General features: G+C 35.7%; 1 protein-coding gene across 1 annotated transcript in view; it reads right to left on the bottom strand.

Annotated features, from left to right (window-relative positions):
• The window catches only part of GLCCI1 (glucocorticoid induced 1), a gene marked incomplete at its 5' end in the record, with an annotated part of 93,209 nt that extends 75,700 nt beyond the window's left edge, over nucleotides 1–17,509 (bottom strand). The window contains one exon of the mRNA XM_004677118.1: nucleotides 17,443–17,509. Within this exon, the coding sequence (XP_004677175.1) occupies nucleotides 17,443–17,509 (67 nt within the window). The remainder of the gene's footprint in view (nucleotides 1–17,442) is intronic.
• Nucleotides 17,510–17,512: the final 3 nt, after the last annotated feature.

Raw genomic sequence — 17,512 nt, 5'->3', positions numbered from 1 at the left:
CAGCCTTATTTCCGATATGAAGAAAGGTTTAGGAGTCTAGGCACAAGAACAAACCAACCACAGAATTCCCTTAAGCCAAAGTCTAATCCAGAGCAAGACCTTAGTGCTCATCAATTCTAAAAAGAATTAGAGGTGAGGAAGCTGCAGAAGAAAAATTTAGAGCTAACAGAGGATTTAAGGAAAGTATTTAAGGAAAAAAGGCATCTTCATAAATAAAGGAGCAAAGTGAAACAGCAAATGTTTCATAAGATGTAGTTAAGATCACTAATCAAGGTAATGATATTAAACAAGATGTTTTCTATGTAGATGGTACAGCCTTATACTAGAAAAAGACACCACCTACGATTTACATAACTAGAGAGAAGACAACTTGACTTCAAAGTTTCAAAGGAAAAGTTGATTCTCCAGGCAAGGACTAATACAGCTGGTGTTTTTTAAATTGAAGCAAATGTTCATTTACCATTCTGAAAGTCTTAGAGCCCTCAAAAATTACATTAAACCTACTCTGTCTGTGCTCTATAAATGCAGCAACAAAGAATGGATGACAGCACATCTGTTTACAACATGGTTTACTAAATATTTCAAGTCATATATGGAGAAGAACCGCTCAAAAAAAGATTTCTTTCAAAATATTATTACTCATTGACGATGCACCTGGTCACCCAAGAGCTACGATGGAGATGTAGAGGATCAATCTTGTTTTTATGCCTGTTAGCACAACATCCATTCTACAGCTTGTGGATCAATGGGTAATTTCAACATTCAAGTCTTATTTAAAAAAATATTTTCAAAATGTTATAGTTGCCATATATAGTGATTTCTCTGAGGGATCTGGGCAGTCAAATGAAAACCTTCTGGAAAGAATTTACCATTCTAGATGCCATTAAGAACATCTGTAATTCATGGGAAGAGGTCAAAATAGCAACATTCACAGGAGTTTGGAAGAAGTTGATTTCAACCCTCATGGATGGTTTTGAGTGATTCAAGACGTCAGTGGAGGAAATGCAGATGTGGTGGAAGTAGGAAGAGAATTAGACATGGAGTCTGAAGATGTGACTTAACTGCTACAATCTTATGATAAAACTTGAATGGATGAAGAGTAGATCCTATGGAGGAGCAAAAATAGTGGTTTCTTGAGATGAAATCTACTCCTGAAGATTCTGTGAATTTTGTTGAAGTGACAACAATGGATTTAGATTAGTATATAAGCCTAGCTGATAAGCAGTGGAAGAGCTAAGAGGCCCAACTTAAATTTTGAAAGAAATTCTACTATGTGTAAATGCTATCAAGCAGTATCACATGCTACAGAAAAATCTTTCATGAAAGAGTCAATCAGTGTAGCTGTAGGGTGAGTTCATCAGGCTTTTTACTAACTTCAGAAGGTTACAGCCAGCGGTCTTGATTGTGTTAACACAAAGGCACTTTGAGAGCGTGAGCGCTGACACGCCCTGACTGCAGACAACTGGAGTATGGGCGGGCACACATGTGTAAGTGTGTGCACCTGAGCCTAGAGGCTGGGCTATGAAGACCACATCACCTGGGAGGAAAGCTATGAGAGGCGTGACTAGAGAGAGGTGAGACCACCAGAGAAAACCAGAGAGGAGAGAAAGGATAGATATTCACTGGGGGCTGGGAGGTTGGGTTGCCTACCAGCTTCCCAGAACCCTGGTCCACCAGGTTCCCTGTCTATCCTGTGCCCAGTTGCCCCACAACAGTGACAAACTTCATTATTTTATTTGAATAAATTGCCAAAGCCACTCTTTCCATCAGCAACCACCATGTTAATCAGTCAGCAGTCACCAACAATTAAGACCTTCCTGTAGCAAAAAGATTACTACTCCTAAAGGTGATGGCTAGCATTTTTTCAGCAATAAAATATTTTTTAATATTGGTGTGGAAATTTAAAAAATAATGCTATTGCACACTTAATAGTCTACAGTATAGTATAAATACAACTTTTACATGCACTGGGAAACCAAAAAATCGTGTGACTCACTTTGAGATACTTGCTTTATGGCGGTAGTCTGGAAACAAGCCTGACATTTCCCAGAGGTGTGCCCATATATCTGTCATTTAGTCTTACCTAGTGTCAAGGAGGAATATGAAAAAACAGGATTTGAAGTCCTACAGAGGGGCTTCATGTCGTTTGTCTGAACTACCCTGTATTATTACAGCCAAATTTTAAAGTGTGTCTCACTACATTATTGTCATTAATTGTCAAAATAAAGAGGATAATCTAAATCATTTATCGTATTCTAATAGGGAACTTGTACTCAAAGAATAGAATTCTAAAAGTACAACAGCATTTTCAATAAAAAGTGTATTTAGGGCCTTCCTGTTGGCACAAGGGGTTAAATCTCAGCACTATGAAGCTCTCTGCAGCCACTGCAGCACGAGTTCCATCCCTGGCCAGGGAGCTGACCCACATGGCACAGCAGACTTCTCCTGTCTCAATCTATTCTGTTCCCTACTATCTCTGGTGAATCCTATTACCCCCTTCTCATCCCCAGCACCTCTGGCCTACAAACCAATGTTTGTATGCATAAATAAATAAATCTGTTTTTAAAAAAGTAAATTCACTTTGGCAAGAACACAAAGTACACAACAGAGATGCTGAGAGAGTCTTTTATTTAAAGCTAGGGATTTTGTAATTCAGAAATCTAATTTTGTTTTCCTAATTAAGAAAGACTGTGCTTATAGCAAAGGAGAAATTAAAAGATGGGAGACTAGTGGCAGGCAGAATCAGTTAAGAGTGGCAGTTCCAGTAGTACAAGCACACGAAATAATTAAGGCATGGAGTGAATAAAAAGAAACCACTACTCAGTAGATAATTCTGAAAAGATGGGAGAAGATACAGTGATAAGATATAACAACCATCAAGGGTAATAAGCAAGGAGGTAAAATCAAGAATTATACTAGCAGTAGGTAAGAACCCAATGCAATGGCAGCCTAGGTCTGAATGTCCTAACCAGAACTATGTTCCACAATGCCAATAAGTAAAAACTATTCAAATTTCATTTTTGCCACTAAGTTAAAACTCAGCTCATACATACTCATGTTAAGAACAGTTATTACATGTGAATAATTAAAACACATAACCCAAATATGCAATTGTGTAAAGCAATATGTAGTAAATAACTGGTTTACTCTTAGTATCACAAAAAATACACTAGGCCACTTTTTCAAAGCCTGTAAACTAAATACTCTTTGAAAAAGAGGTTGAATACACTTTAAACTTTTTATCCAGAAAACAGGACCAGAAAGAAGGCAAAACATCTAAAGAAAGTTATATTTTAAAACGCATGGATAAGTAAAACACATAGGATGTAAGGATCATGTGTTTTAATTCACTACACAGATTTACATAGCAAATTATATTTATAGATTGTACATAGCTACAATCTATAAGTTGTACATAGGTACAATCTATAAGACCCAGCTGAGAAAGTGGAACTATAGTATCTACACCTTTCAATGTTTGTTTCAACTTTAAACACCAATATAATCTTCTCAGAAGTTAAAGTTAACTTCAGCACAGCGGACTATCATACACTTACTAAGAAAATGAAACTGCAAATAACTGGACTACTATTCTAAACTATGTGACACGATTCAGAAGAATCTATAGTTTTTTTGTTGTTGTTGTTGTTGTTTCTTTTTCTTACGTCTACGTAGTCCCCATAGTTCTCCTGCTACCATATTGCCCATAACCCATCACCGCATTCTTGTGTTTTTTCCTCCCTTCTCTGGATCCCTCTCCTCCCTCCACTACTGTCTGCCTCAGATCTATGTCTATAATCAACTTGCTAGTTTTCACTTTTTCTTGACCTTTTGATTTCTCGATATTCCACATATAAGTGAGACCATCCTGTCTAGATCTTTTTCCTTCTGATTTATTTCTGCCAACATAATCCCCTCCAGATCCGCCCACATTACAGCAAATGGCATAAGTCTATCTTTTTAAATGGCTGAGGAACATTCCATCATATAAATATACTACATCCTTTTGATTCATTCTAATTTGGGGCATCTGGGTTGTTGCCATATCTTGGCTATTGTAAATAGTGCTGCAATAAACAGAGAAGTGCAGGTTTCTTTTCTTTTCTTTTCTTTTCTTTTCTTTTCAAAATTGTTCTATATTTTAACTGATAAATTATTCTCCAAACAATACTGCAGTATTAAAAAACAGTTTTATCATGGCAATCAGCATTTAAGACACACTTCCAGAAGGAAATTTAATTTTAATACCATAAATAATAAATTTCCCCATAATTATAAAGAAGTTGATAACTGCATCATTTGATGCATTCCTTTGGTTTTATCTTACATGAGGCAAGCAAAATCCCTAAATCACTACCATTTGTTATATATTAAAATTACTTAAATTATTATGAAAGGATGAACCTTTACTCTATATGGAGAGTTTCAGAAGCCACTAATTATCCAGTGAATGCTGAGAAAGTAACATGAACTTTAGGACCGTCTTTCACATACACATACACACACACACGTGAGTTTATATTGTGTAGACTTTACAAATAATCATATTTTCTTGGTTCTTGAGTATATGCAGAAACTTTAAGTTCAAATCAACATATAGGACTATGTAATATAAATAAATCATTAAACTGCTCTAGTCACATTTCTAGTCTAATTACATGTATTTATCGATTTGACTTCCTAACACTGATAATAAAAGTTTTGTGTAAGTTTCATTAAGGAAAAAATGAAGTTGTTTGGGAACAAGTATGTCACAAAATGTTAATTAAAGTAACAACTTCTTTTTGAAGATGTATTTATTTATGCATATGAAAGCTGGAGTATAGGCCAAAGGTTGGGGGGGGTGGCGGTGGTAGGATGAGAAGGTTCACCATACTGAGGAGCAGAACTGGTAGACTGACTGAAATACACTGCTATGGGGAGCAGTGGACCAGACAGTAGAGTTCTGCTGCGCCATGTGGGTTACCTCCTTGGCCAGGGATCAAACACATGCTGCAGTAGCTGTGGATAGCTTCATAGTGCTGAGACTTAACCCCTTGTGCCATCAAGGAGGCCTAATAACTTCTTATTATAAGGGCAAATTATTACAGGAAAAACCTTCAAACATTTGTCTAATGTAAAAGCATAGATTTTTGTAGAGAAATATGAGAAATAAATCATCAGTTCTTATTTGAATACTAAATACAAAAGTCTTAGAAATTCAGACTAGAAAGGGAGGGGAATAGATCTACTCATGCTCATTTGTAACAACTTAGGATATTAATTAATTCTGCTAAATGTCAATAGAACATTTTATGCAGCAATAAAAAATTAGACTATTCAGTAATATGTTTTTACAACCTCAGATGAACCTCAACCTTGTGTAACTGACTTCCTAAAAAGTTTGTGTAAATAACACTTTGGTAAACTGAATATTTTATTTGCACATAAGTTAGACATTCTGTAAAGTAAATAACTATCCCAAAATTTGCTTTACAGCCTAAAATTTTTACATTAATGAACTACAAATTAACCTGTAACTTATGTTCTTATTTAGAGCTTAACACAATCATGATCTTTATGACTATAAAAACAATTAGATTTTTAATGAAAAAAAATGCAACCAAAGTTTGGGCACAGTGACTTAAATTTCCTTAAATATAACAGCTTCACAAGCTGATTTCATGAAAACTTGCTAGATGAAATTTCACTTAACAGAATTCAAAATGTAACGTGGACACTCACTCTAAAAAAGGGTATCTTCCACCTTTCAAAATGTGGACTGTTCTAACATTACTTCTCTTTGTTCTCCCTATTTCAATCAGCCAGAGCACCCAGCTCCTGTTTTGTATGATAGACTAAATAAGTGCCTGCCCAAGCAAACAGACCAGAAAACTATAGGTCCAAAATGAAGAAAAAAGCCATCAGTTATTTAAACCATTAGGCATTTTAGGAAACAAATAAGCCAAGGGTAACCTATTAGTTTTGATCTCTGTCAGATATATATATAACTGCATGCTATACTAATCACAATTAATCATGGATAAAAAGTGAGCATGAGTAAACTTTGAGTATATAATAAAGACAAATAAGTCATTGTGCATTCAACTAATATATCAAATTATAATGCAATAACACATAGAAAACTATTTTCCACTCTAGCTCAGTAATGGCAGATATTTAGCCTAAGTCAAGTCCTACTCATCTTGTTATGCTCACAGGGCACCTCTACTCCTATACATTTCAACTACAACATTTCTACACAAGAAGCCACATCCAACAATGAAGTTCAGAATCCTGAAAGGAAGTGTATGCATGTATACATACATACACACACAGAGAAAGTGTTTTCTCACAGAAAGTGTCAGTGATATCATCCTTGGTAAAACTATAGCAAAATATTACATGTACAGGCAGCAATACAGTCTTGACATAGATATACTACAGAAGTCACATGGTCACAGGATGACATTCTTCTAAGACACTTATATACACAGTGATGACTTTAAAAAATAACAAATACCTCAACCTTACTTAGAAAGATCAGCGTAAGAACATAGTAATTCATATATGAAATTGCAGATTAAAGAAAGTGAAATTTGTGGTAGCTTTTAAATGAATTGACCATGTGAAGAAATACAAATACAAAAATATGACAATTGTATTTAGTATACACATTCTGTAAATATCAGAGTTCTTCAGACATAACAGGATTTAAACAAACATTTATTGTGTGAAAAAGTGGGAGAAAACTGATTATTTTACTTACTCCAAGAACCAGTACAATAACTCAAACAAACATTTCTTAGTAAAGTTATCTCTAAAATCACATTAAAGCTAATCTTATCTCTGGCAATAGATTACACAAAAGGACAAAAAGTAAGCAAATGCAATCAACTGCAGCAGGTGCTTTTAAATAACAGGACACTGTGGCATATTAAAAAAGCATTAGAACTTTAAGTGTTTTAAACTACCTGATTAAAAATATATTGCAGTATAGTGTAGTTGTTTTTTTTTTTAATTCTTATTTCTGAGGACAGTCTGCACCTCTAGTTTTACAATACTAAGGAAACTGCACTTAAAGTTTGCTAACACTGTTTAGCAAGTCTTAGATACTTTCAAAATCTGACTTTAAGCGAGAAAAAAGACAACTGCACTTTTAAGAGAGATTATTACCAGGGTACCTCCAAAAATAATTTAGGAGAAAGGAAATGACAGTGTCACAGAACTCTCAAAAATATCATGAATATATTAGTTTACAGACTAGCAGCTAATATATACACTCATATTTTACAATCTTGAAGCTTTATGGAAAGATCACTTCAAGGGTTTACATGGAATTGCGAAGTTTTTTGTTGTTATTTATGTTTTCTTATGAGTAAACCTGATATAACACCAAACAACTGGGCTTTTATTATGATTTGAAGACACAAACATCACTTCATTCATTTAATTTATAAACTCATAAATGTAGCTAGAAGATAATTATGGAAGAAATATAAGGAGAAACTTCATCCATCACAGATTCCATATAATACAATATCACAATAAAAATACCATTTCAAATGTTACTTATGAAAGGATTCATGTTCTACATTGACTTTTAAAAGTGCTTACAGTAAGCACAAACAACACTCAAAAAATGTCAAAACACCCTTCAAGATATTATTAAATGGAGACAGAAGTATCTTTTCTATATCACATTAACAATTTAAAATTAAAATGGTAAAGAGTTATAAACTGAGACGACAGTACACCTATTGCTTTGACATGACCCATGATATATAACAAGATCAAATTTGAATGCTGCTAAAATACCACATCTAATGGTAACGGTAAAGAATCATAATGTTAGGATTTAGTAGAGATTTATATGCTTTATTATAAATGTAAAATTTATACTGTCAAATATGAAAATGTGAAAGATCACATTCTACCAGAGTTTAAGATTTCATGCAAAAGGCAGTTGTTACACATTAAATGTTAAATTCTCCCTTAACAAAATGGTAAGTCCTTTAAGAGCCAATGGCACAGTAAGATTCTGAAGTGCTATGACATTCTTATATGCATACCCGAGGCCTGAATCACTGGGAATACTGGCGAGTTATTTTAAGTTTTGTGGCCCCTAGAGTCCAGTTCCATTTAGAGTTCTCTTCACCCAACACTCCTACCCCACTCTAAAGCTATTTTTGGCCTTTGTATAAATTAACTACATAAGCAATGGGATAGCCCATTGTACATGTTTTCCTGCCCCTGTAATTAACTGAGTTCCAAAGGCAACTTTCAACTAACTTGAAGCCTGGACTCACATGAGTACTCTGGGCTTCGCTATGCAAACTGCCTGACCTTGAGAAAATTACTTAATTTCTCAAGATGTCATTTACTCCTTTGTGACAAAAGGTTAATAAAAGTCTTCTACATTGGGTTCTGACAAAAAAAACCTCAGTTTTATTAAAAATCATCTAGTCTACATACTACTACAGTAATCAGAACAATATGGTATTGGGAAAAAAATACACAAAGACCAATGACTGGAAATAAATCCAAACATATATTGTCAAGTGATCTTTGACAAGAGTGTCAAGAATACACAATGGGGAAGGACAGTCCCTTTAATAAATGGTGCTGAGAAAATTGGATATCCACATTCAAAAGAATTAAAATGGACCTTTATCTTTCAGAAGCTAAATTAACTGAAAGTAGATAAAAGACTTAAATATAAGACCTGAAACTGGAAAAACCTACATTATGGGGGAAAAGCCTTTGACGTTGGTTTGACAATGAAACTTTGGTAATGACAAAGGGGAAAAAGCGCAAAGAACAAAAGCCAAAATAAATGGAATGACATCAAACAAAAAAGTTTCTGCCCAGGGAGGGAAAGAACAAGCTATGGCATGGGAGAAAATATTTGCGAGTCATGTATCTGATACAGGGTTAATATAAAAAATATAAAAGGAACTTTATAACTCAATCACACAAAAAAAGGGGGGAAAATCACCTACTTAAAAATGGGCAGAGGATCTGATTAGACATTTTTCTAAAGATGGCATACAGATAACATGAAAAGGTACTCATCATCACTAACCATGGGGAAAAACAAATTAAAACTACAAGATACTTTCTCACACCTGTCAGAACGACTACTATCAAGAAATAAAGAGGCAAGTACTGGCAAGGGTGTAGAGAAAAGGGAATGCGTATGCACTGCTGGACATGGTACAGCTACTATGGAAACAATTTGGAGGTACTATCTGATTCAGCAAACCACTTCTGGGTACAGAAGGGTTAAGAAATCTGTGTCTTGATGGTCTTGTGGCGCAGTGGGTTAGGACACAGCACTGCAAGTGAGCTGCAGCCACTTCAGTGTGAGTTTGACCCCTGGCCTGGAGGTGACCCACATGGTGCCTGCAGACCTCTCCTGGCCCGTTCGCTGCTTCCCCTCAGCAGTGAACTTCTTCAATCTGCCTGTTCTACTCCCCACTCTTGTCTCAGGTGAACCCTGGCACTACTGCTGCACTTCTGGCTTGTACCCCAGTTCTGTATGCACAAATAAATAAATCTTAAAAAAAAAAATCTGTGTCTTGAATAGATTCTCTTTCTCCCCATGTTCACTGCAGAATTATTCACATAGATACAGAAACAGGCTAAGTATCTGTCGATAAGAGGGATAAAAACAATGAGACACACACAACACACAACCTTTTAAAGAAATCCTGTTCATTAAATGACAACACAGATGAACCTGAAGGACATTATACTAAATGAAATAAGCTAGACACAAATACTGTTATGGTATCACTCATATGTAGAATCTAAAAAAGTTAAAAAGTCATAGAAGCAAAAAATAAAGCAATAGCTAGTTGCAGGGCTGGAAGGCTGGGAAGGTGGAGATATTAGTCACAGGGTACAAACTTCTGGTAACAATATGAATGAGCTCTGGGAATATAATGTACAGAATGGTGACTATTGTTAACAAACCCTATTATATACTTAAAATTTGCTAACCATCCTGACAATACATTTTTAAAAAGTGTGTGGGGGGTGGTAACTATATGCAGTGATGTTAAATAGCTTGATTAGGGTAACTATTTCACAATGTACACATATATCAATTCATCATGCTTGATACCTTAAATACATATGATTTTTGTTAACGAGCGTTTAACAAACCTTGGGGGGGGGGAGGACGGTATATAAAAAAATTAACAGAACCTTTATCTTAAAAATTCCATCAAAATTCCATTAAAAATATCAAAAACAAGATGCAAGCAGTTAGTAACTTGCTACATATCAAATGTTAAAGGCAGAAACTAAACCCAAGTTTCTTGATTGCAAATCGAATACTTTTCAGTATACTTTTTTGTTGTTAAGACTCTGATGGGATCATTTGAAATATACTTTCTTAAGTTTCTAACTTGATAATTAACTCAAGAAAAGAGCCAGGTTATCCTATAAGGACTAATGTAGTCACGCATTGATTCATTCCATCTTCATGCACAAGTTTACAGAATCCGTTTAAAGGATAACTCCAATTGTCAGTTATGCTCAATAATACATCAATACTTATCATTTTGTTAAATATAGAGTAAGTATTAATAAAGGTAATTAAGACAGAGTTCATCTATGTCTTGTTCTGCTTAAGAAAACAATTATAGCGCCTCCCTGGTTTCACAATGGGTTAAGTTTCAGCACTATGAAGCTATCACTAGTCACTGCAGCAGGTGTTCCATCCCCAGCCAGGGAGCTGACCCACATACCTCAGTAGACCTCACCTGTTTTGCCCCACTGCTCCCCTCAGCAGTATATTTCAGTAGATCCACCCATTCTGCTCCCCACTTTGTCTTTGGTGAATGCTCTCACTGTCCCTGCCCCTAAATCTTGGCCTACACCCCCAGTTCATATGCATAAACAAAACTTTTGTTTATGCATAAACAAAACTTTAAAAAAATGCCACATTAAAAAAAAACTAAGATAATTTTAGACAATGTTTCATAAATAGCTAATTTTTTAGTAATGTAAAAGTTAAAATTAGTTATATGGATTATTCACAAGAGTTCTTCCATGGTCTTCCTGGCTTATAAAAAGTCACTCATGTCAGTAGTTGATATTTGATCTTTAGTAACAGTGGGCAACCAACTGTAACAGTTTTTACCTTTTGTTATAAAACATATTCACATATTTAGTAGATATTTGAATAATTTGGACAACTTTGGACAATGAATTTGCCATACAATGGTTTCACTACTTTCTTTAACTCATCCTTATTTCTGGCAAGCCATCAAGGTACACCATAGAGGTCCTTCATTAAGCTACAGAGTTCAAAGTTATCACAAATTATGGTGATAACTACTGGCTCTTTGTAGGGACAGAGGTTGCCAGAACAATCACTTGAGATCAGTCTTGGTTAGTGATTACTGAATCATTCACCAGCTAAACACCACATATTACTAACTTTAATATTCATGGGGGAAAAAAGCTGTTCTATTCACTATGATTCAAGGAAAAATCAGAGTTTAGATGTAAGGAGCCGCAGATACAATCCAATTCACCCATTCACATCATGAAGCTCTCAAGAATGAGGATTTCTCTTGCACGCTTCCCCCCAACACACACACACACACACACATTTTATGTGAGAAAAAAAGTGATAAAATATAACCAATCCATCCATGTTCTATCTTGGTTACATTCACTATCCGAGGTCTTAAAATTTTAGACATTCTGAAAATGTCAAAATATATCTTCACACATGATAGTCCTGCGGAGACAACAGAAAATCTATTCTTCAGTAAGCCCTTTAGCTCAAAAACCATGGCTGATCACTAAAATCAGTCTGTTTAAATTAGGAGACTCGGAATTCTGTGGAATAAACACTAGATCTAGAATCAGAAGATCTACATGGAAAAATCACTTCTTTGACTAATCATGGCTGATCACTAAAATCAGTCTGTTTAAATTAGGAGACTCGGAATTCTGTGGAATAAACAATAGATCTAGAATCAGAAGATCTACATGGAAAAATCACTTCTTTGACTAATCAAAGCATACACTGTGTTGTATATACTAAGCACTCAAATACTTTCTTACTTTTGACCTGGGCTGCTTGGCCCTGGATCTGGACCTTTTACATTCAGACTCTGTGCTGTCTTTGAATCATAGTGAGAATTACTTTTCCCCATGAATGTTAAAAGTTAGTAATATGTGCTGTTGTAACTGGTAAATGCTTCAGTAATCACTAAGCAGAGACTCTGATCTCAAGTGATTGATCTAGCAACTGTATCATAATAGAGGATTTACTGAGGTAGTCATGAACTTGCCTTCTCTTCGTTATTTGCTTTCCTGGAACTAAACAACACTGCTTATAACTAGCTATCTGCCACGTCTGTTCCTCCTAAAGTAAAGTACTGTAAAAACATCTTTCCATTAGTTGTATATAAACATTTGTTCACAATGTTAAGTAAAAGCCTAATTTACTCCAGAATTACCACTAATCTATTATAATTTCTTGTACAGAGTAAGCACAAATCTCATTATTTTAGAATCAGCAGGACAATGGGTGTAGTCACAGTTAGTTCCAGGGGTTCAGAGAGAGAGAAGAGGTGGCTTCTGGCCTTCCATCAGTTCCTGGGCTTTCTATGCCAACAGATGAGTAGCGTTCTTTCCACCACTTAATTTTGGCAAACCCAGTTAAAGAACATTAGTTACATAAGCTCAACCTCTTATTAAAATAAATAGTATACAACACACAGTGTCAGTTATTTGGTTTCTTTGACATTTAATTAAAAAATAATTATATATTTAAGACAAAAGACAACTGCCCCAGACAGACACAGAATAGGTGCTATAGAAAAGCCTATCTTGGTGGTGTCTGGAAATTTTAAGGTATATATGAAGATTTTTAAGGTACTGGTGAAAGTTTTATTAAATTAAGCTTTGAGAAATTTTGTTTTTGTTAGTTTCAGAGATCAGGTAAGCCCTATTAGCCACTAGCATTTATTTTCATTGTTATTCACTGACAAAGAGCCTAATTATTCATTTTTCTTATTCACATTTAATACTCATTAACACAAAATATAAATCACAAGGAAGCCATTTCTACTCAGCATTTTCCCAATATATAGATCTTAATTTGCATTAAGTCCTTGAGGAAACATACACTGCAGTGAGTAAACTGTGCTTTCCTATAAAATAAATTTAGTCTAGTACATACGCACAGAACTTTGCAGTAAACTGACGAAGACAGTTTTATAAACCTTAGGTATATAATATTTGGTTTGTTTAGAGAAATAGCTATTTGAAGAAGAAAATCTTTGAACACATAGAAGTAGTTTAAGAATAAAAAGTTTATAAGTGCACTTACATATTTTGCTACCCTCACACTGAGCTAGAAATTTTGTGCATTATAGTTGATGGGGGGAAAATAATGAATGTTATTGGTATTGAATATAGTTCTCAAAGGTCAAAATCTTTCCCAAAATCAGTTATTTGAAGTCTGTACCTTTACAAAAAGGTAATATTTGAATATCTCTAAAAAGAGAAAAGAGCTGCCATTTTACAAACTAAGCACAGACAAAAAAGGGAAATCTAACAAAAATGTGAAAAACTGAGAGCTTAAAACACAGGCAGATATTGCATAACTCATTTAGGTGGCTTTGTAATGTCTTTTAAAATATAATCATAATTTCTTAATGTACAAAACAATAAGGCTCTCAAGCTATTCATGTACTAATTAGAGTTAGTACTCTGTTGAGAATATTAGGCCTATATCTATCTAATATGTTATATCAATCATCCGACTCATGTTGTTTTCCATACCAGGAACTATACAAATTACAAGCTTTTCCATGTGGTTGCTGCTGGATTTGGTACCCTTAAAAATAAGCTGTTCGACATCCAGAATACTCTGATATCTCTAGAATTTATAATTCAGTCTTTCCAAAAAAACATGGGAGGACCTGCATTTGTTAACTTACTATCCTGCATAGTAAACCTATATTTGCTTTTTTAAATCCATAGGTTTTGCTCCATGAGGTATCAGAAAGAAGCAACTTTATTATACTTTCTTTGGGTTATTACTAATGAGTTTAGCTTAAAAATCATTCATTTTAATACTAACATCCTTCTATATTATCATTGGAGTTGTTCTATTTATCTCAAAGGTAGACTTTATGTATTAGCATTACAAAAATAACTATTTGCATAATACTTTATGATTTTACATCTATTACAAACACATCACAGGGAGCCTGAGGAAGCATTCAGTAGCTTGTCATTCACCACTTCAAGACCCTTCAGAAGCAAATAAGGGGGAGGATGACATTTTGCTAGTGGCAGACCTACAGAAATGAATATAAACAATAAAGCTTCAAGTTTGAAAAATACAAAAGGAATTTAAAAATTATATAAAAATGATCTCTATTTTTAAACAGAAGTTTCATTTTGTAAAACGCCACATCCTTCATATGTAGCTAGGTGCTTGAAGATCTGTATGTCTTCTGTATGATGCCCACTTCAATTTTTAAAGCTAAAACTAAAATACTTTCTGATAGCGGGCTTTCCTGTGCTGAAATTGGTTTTGCTTATTTACAGAATTCAGCTTTTCCTCAGCCTTGTGAAATAATTTGAGCATCAATTCTTTCTTCCCTAGCCTTAACCCTATAAGTATGCTTATTAAGCATGTTTAAGAGGGAGATAATAATGATCTAACATGTTTAGAAATTATGTGGTTTCATAATTTCTTCTTGGTAAAACAATTGCAAACAAGATTTTTTAAAGCTTTTATGTCTTCTATAACTACCAGTTCAGATAAAAAAAAAACCTGAGTACTCAGTTATGTCACTTCTAGTCCAAATGCCCACAGCACTTGAAGCTTTCTGTAAACAATATGTCTCTACAGTACATACATATCCCTTGAGCCACCACCTAGTTCATTTAACATTTTAATATGCAGTTTCAAATGTAGCATAACACCATCTTTAACACACACGCTCGCTCTCACTTACTCACAGGAGAGTAAAGGGAAAAAAAGGAGGTGGAGAGCAAGAAATGGAGCACGTTGTTGTTTTTCATTCATGCAGTATAGTGATGTCAGTGTCTGCAGCAGTGGCAGTGGCGGCAGGAGCCTTGACCTGTGGAGGCTAAAATCCACTGAAGTCAGAACCTTGCAGAATTCAAAAGACTCTGAGTGGATAATCGTTTGAAAAATTGTTCAGCTGCTCATAGCATGGATTTTAAATGGCTAAGCAGAGAGAATAGATTAGTTAAAACTGCAATTTTAATGTGGGTAGAGAGATGGCGGGATGTGAAGAAGTAATATAAAGATAATATAATCAGGGAACTGGGACCAGAAAGAAGAGCCTGCATTCAAAATCACTTTAATATAAGAAACTGACAAAACCACCTGGTGTTAAAAACAACAGAAAAGCCTCTTCCATTCCACACACAAGCTCTCTGATGATGCAAATCAGGCTGTTGCACAACTAGACTCAGAAAAGTGTTTTCATCATGATTGCATTAAAATTTCATTAAACTCGGATGTGCCACACTACAACAAAGAGGATAGTTTAAGCTTGATCAGAAATTTCATTACAATTATTTGGTGATGGACCATGTAATTCCTAAGCAATTATGGCTTTTGAAGGATGCAGAAAAACAAGTTGTACTATGATCTGTTGTAAGATGTTAGTGTTTATCAGCCAAACAGGAGGAGGGACTAATGGCCATTATACTGTTGCAGCAATTGCCAAAAGTACTCTTACTTTGCCCCAAAACCCCTCTGAACACAAGCTGTCTGTAGTGCTTATTTTGCAGCTCTAAAAGAAAATTCCAAAACTCAATCTATGCACTGTCGAAGCTAAAACACTTAAAAATTTATGTAACTGGTGCCCTTTTTTCATTCTGTTACCTCTCATTTCATATAGCTCTAGGAAATGTGCAAGGGAGTTGCATATGGCATTAATCTGTTAGAAAATGGTGGCCTTTTCTATAAAATACAGCCAAAGATGTGTGTTCAGTTGTGGTCATTATTAGGGCAATCACGTTGTTTTCATTCATTCATTCAGGATTTGCTGGAGGATGTCAGTTTCTGCAGCAGCTGGCTTGACCTGGGGGAGGAGTGGGGGAGCAAATTCCTCCTGGTGCATACAGATTACAGGATGTATTTCTTGGTGCTCATGTACACATCCCACTGCACCGCATCCTACCCTGCCTCACCATCAAGTGGTCTGAAAACTAGTACCCTAGTAACATGTTAATTACAGGTCTGAAATTTCAAAACAAAAACTCCAAAAATGCAATCTATCCTAACAGACAAATCACTTTCTCCCAGTCTAAGACCTTCATCAGGAAAACTCTATTAAAAAAATTCCACATACCACATAAACATTGTACAGAGCTCCACAGTGTTTCCCTTCCCAGCAAAGATTTTTCCACTCAGTATGATCGGTTCTCTCTACAATGCAGCAGCAGCAGCAGCATCTGTAGCTCTAGGCTGGTATGTAATAATATTAGCTACTCCACTCTCCCTTATGAGCTTTAAGTAGCTGTTTTGGCTAATCTTCCTTTTCTCCCCCAGGACTCAACTAGATCATGCACTGTGTCCCTAGACATAAACAAAACAAAACCAAAACATAAAACATTAAAGAAAGCCCATGGCATCTATCAACTCACCATTACCTTTGATACCTAACAATAAAGAAACTTGAGATCCTTTAATAGCTCAACTGAACTGTTAAGTGTACTTAAAAATGGAAGGAAAAAGTGAACAAACCCCATAAACAGCTCTTTAGAAATTTACCATGACAATCTTGAATTAGGCATCCAGTGCAATGCTATTCTGATGCATGATTATATAAAGTAGAGAAAAGAGGGAGACCAGGGACAGAGAAAAAAGCCCAGCAGCCCTATCCATTCCAACTGCACAGCCAAAACTACTACCCTCTCCACATATCCAGCAGATATCCCTACATAAGCAATGTCATCACCTCCCAAAAAAGAGATAACGATCTATTGATCCAAAGAGAGATAGAGCTCTCTCCTAGTATTTACAGCCACGTTAGGAACTTTGTAGGAAAACACAAAGAGGTAGAAGCTATACAACCACCAACTCATCAGCTCCCGGAGAGTTTGTGTGCGTGTTTTTAAGTGTTTCGCCCAGCTCCTCCTTCCCCGCTACAACAGCAAACACTTGAGCGAGCTAATCAGCTCTTTAAATTGGAAAAACCTTTCGATGCAGGCGAGTGGTGATAGATAAAATCTGCGGGGCGGCGTGAGGGTCAAATAAAAGTTGCTTTGCAGTTCGCTTCTCCAAGCCCCGCAGCGACCGCAGGGGGGTGAGATTCCCAAAGCCACTTTCACACCTTCGAAAATGCACTAGCAAAGAGAAGCCCGGAGAGGCTGAAGTTTCCACGGAGGGCACCGTCGGGGAGACACAGCCCGGGAAGACAGAAGGGTTGGGCTCGCTACCTCTGCACACGGGCGAGCCGGGGCTCCGTCTCTCAGGTGAGTTGCTCCTCCGGTTGCTCTCGGGGGACCG

Source organism: Condylura cristata, unplaced genomic scaffold (genome assembly GCF_000260355.1).
Source record: "Condylura cristata isolate star-nosed mole 26May11 unplaced genomic scaffold, ConCri1.0 scaffold00005, whole genome shotgun sequence".
Taxonomy (NCBI): Eukaryota; Metazoa; Chordata; class Mammalia; order Eulipotyphla; family Talpidae; genus Condylura; species Condylura cristata.
The sequence above is the reverse complement of the archived record's forward strand: the minus strand, read 5'-3'. Positions and strand labels throughout refer to the sequence as shown.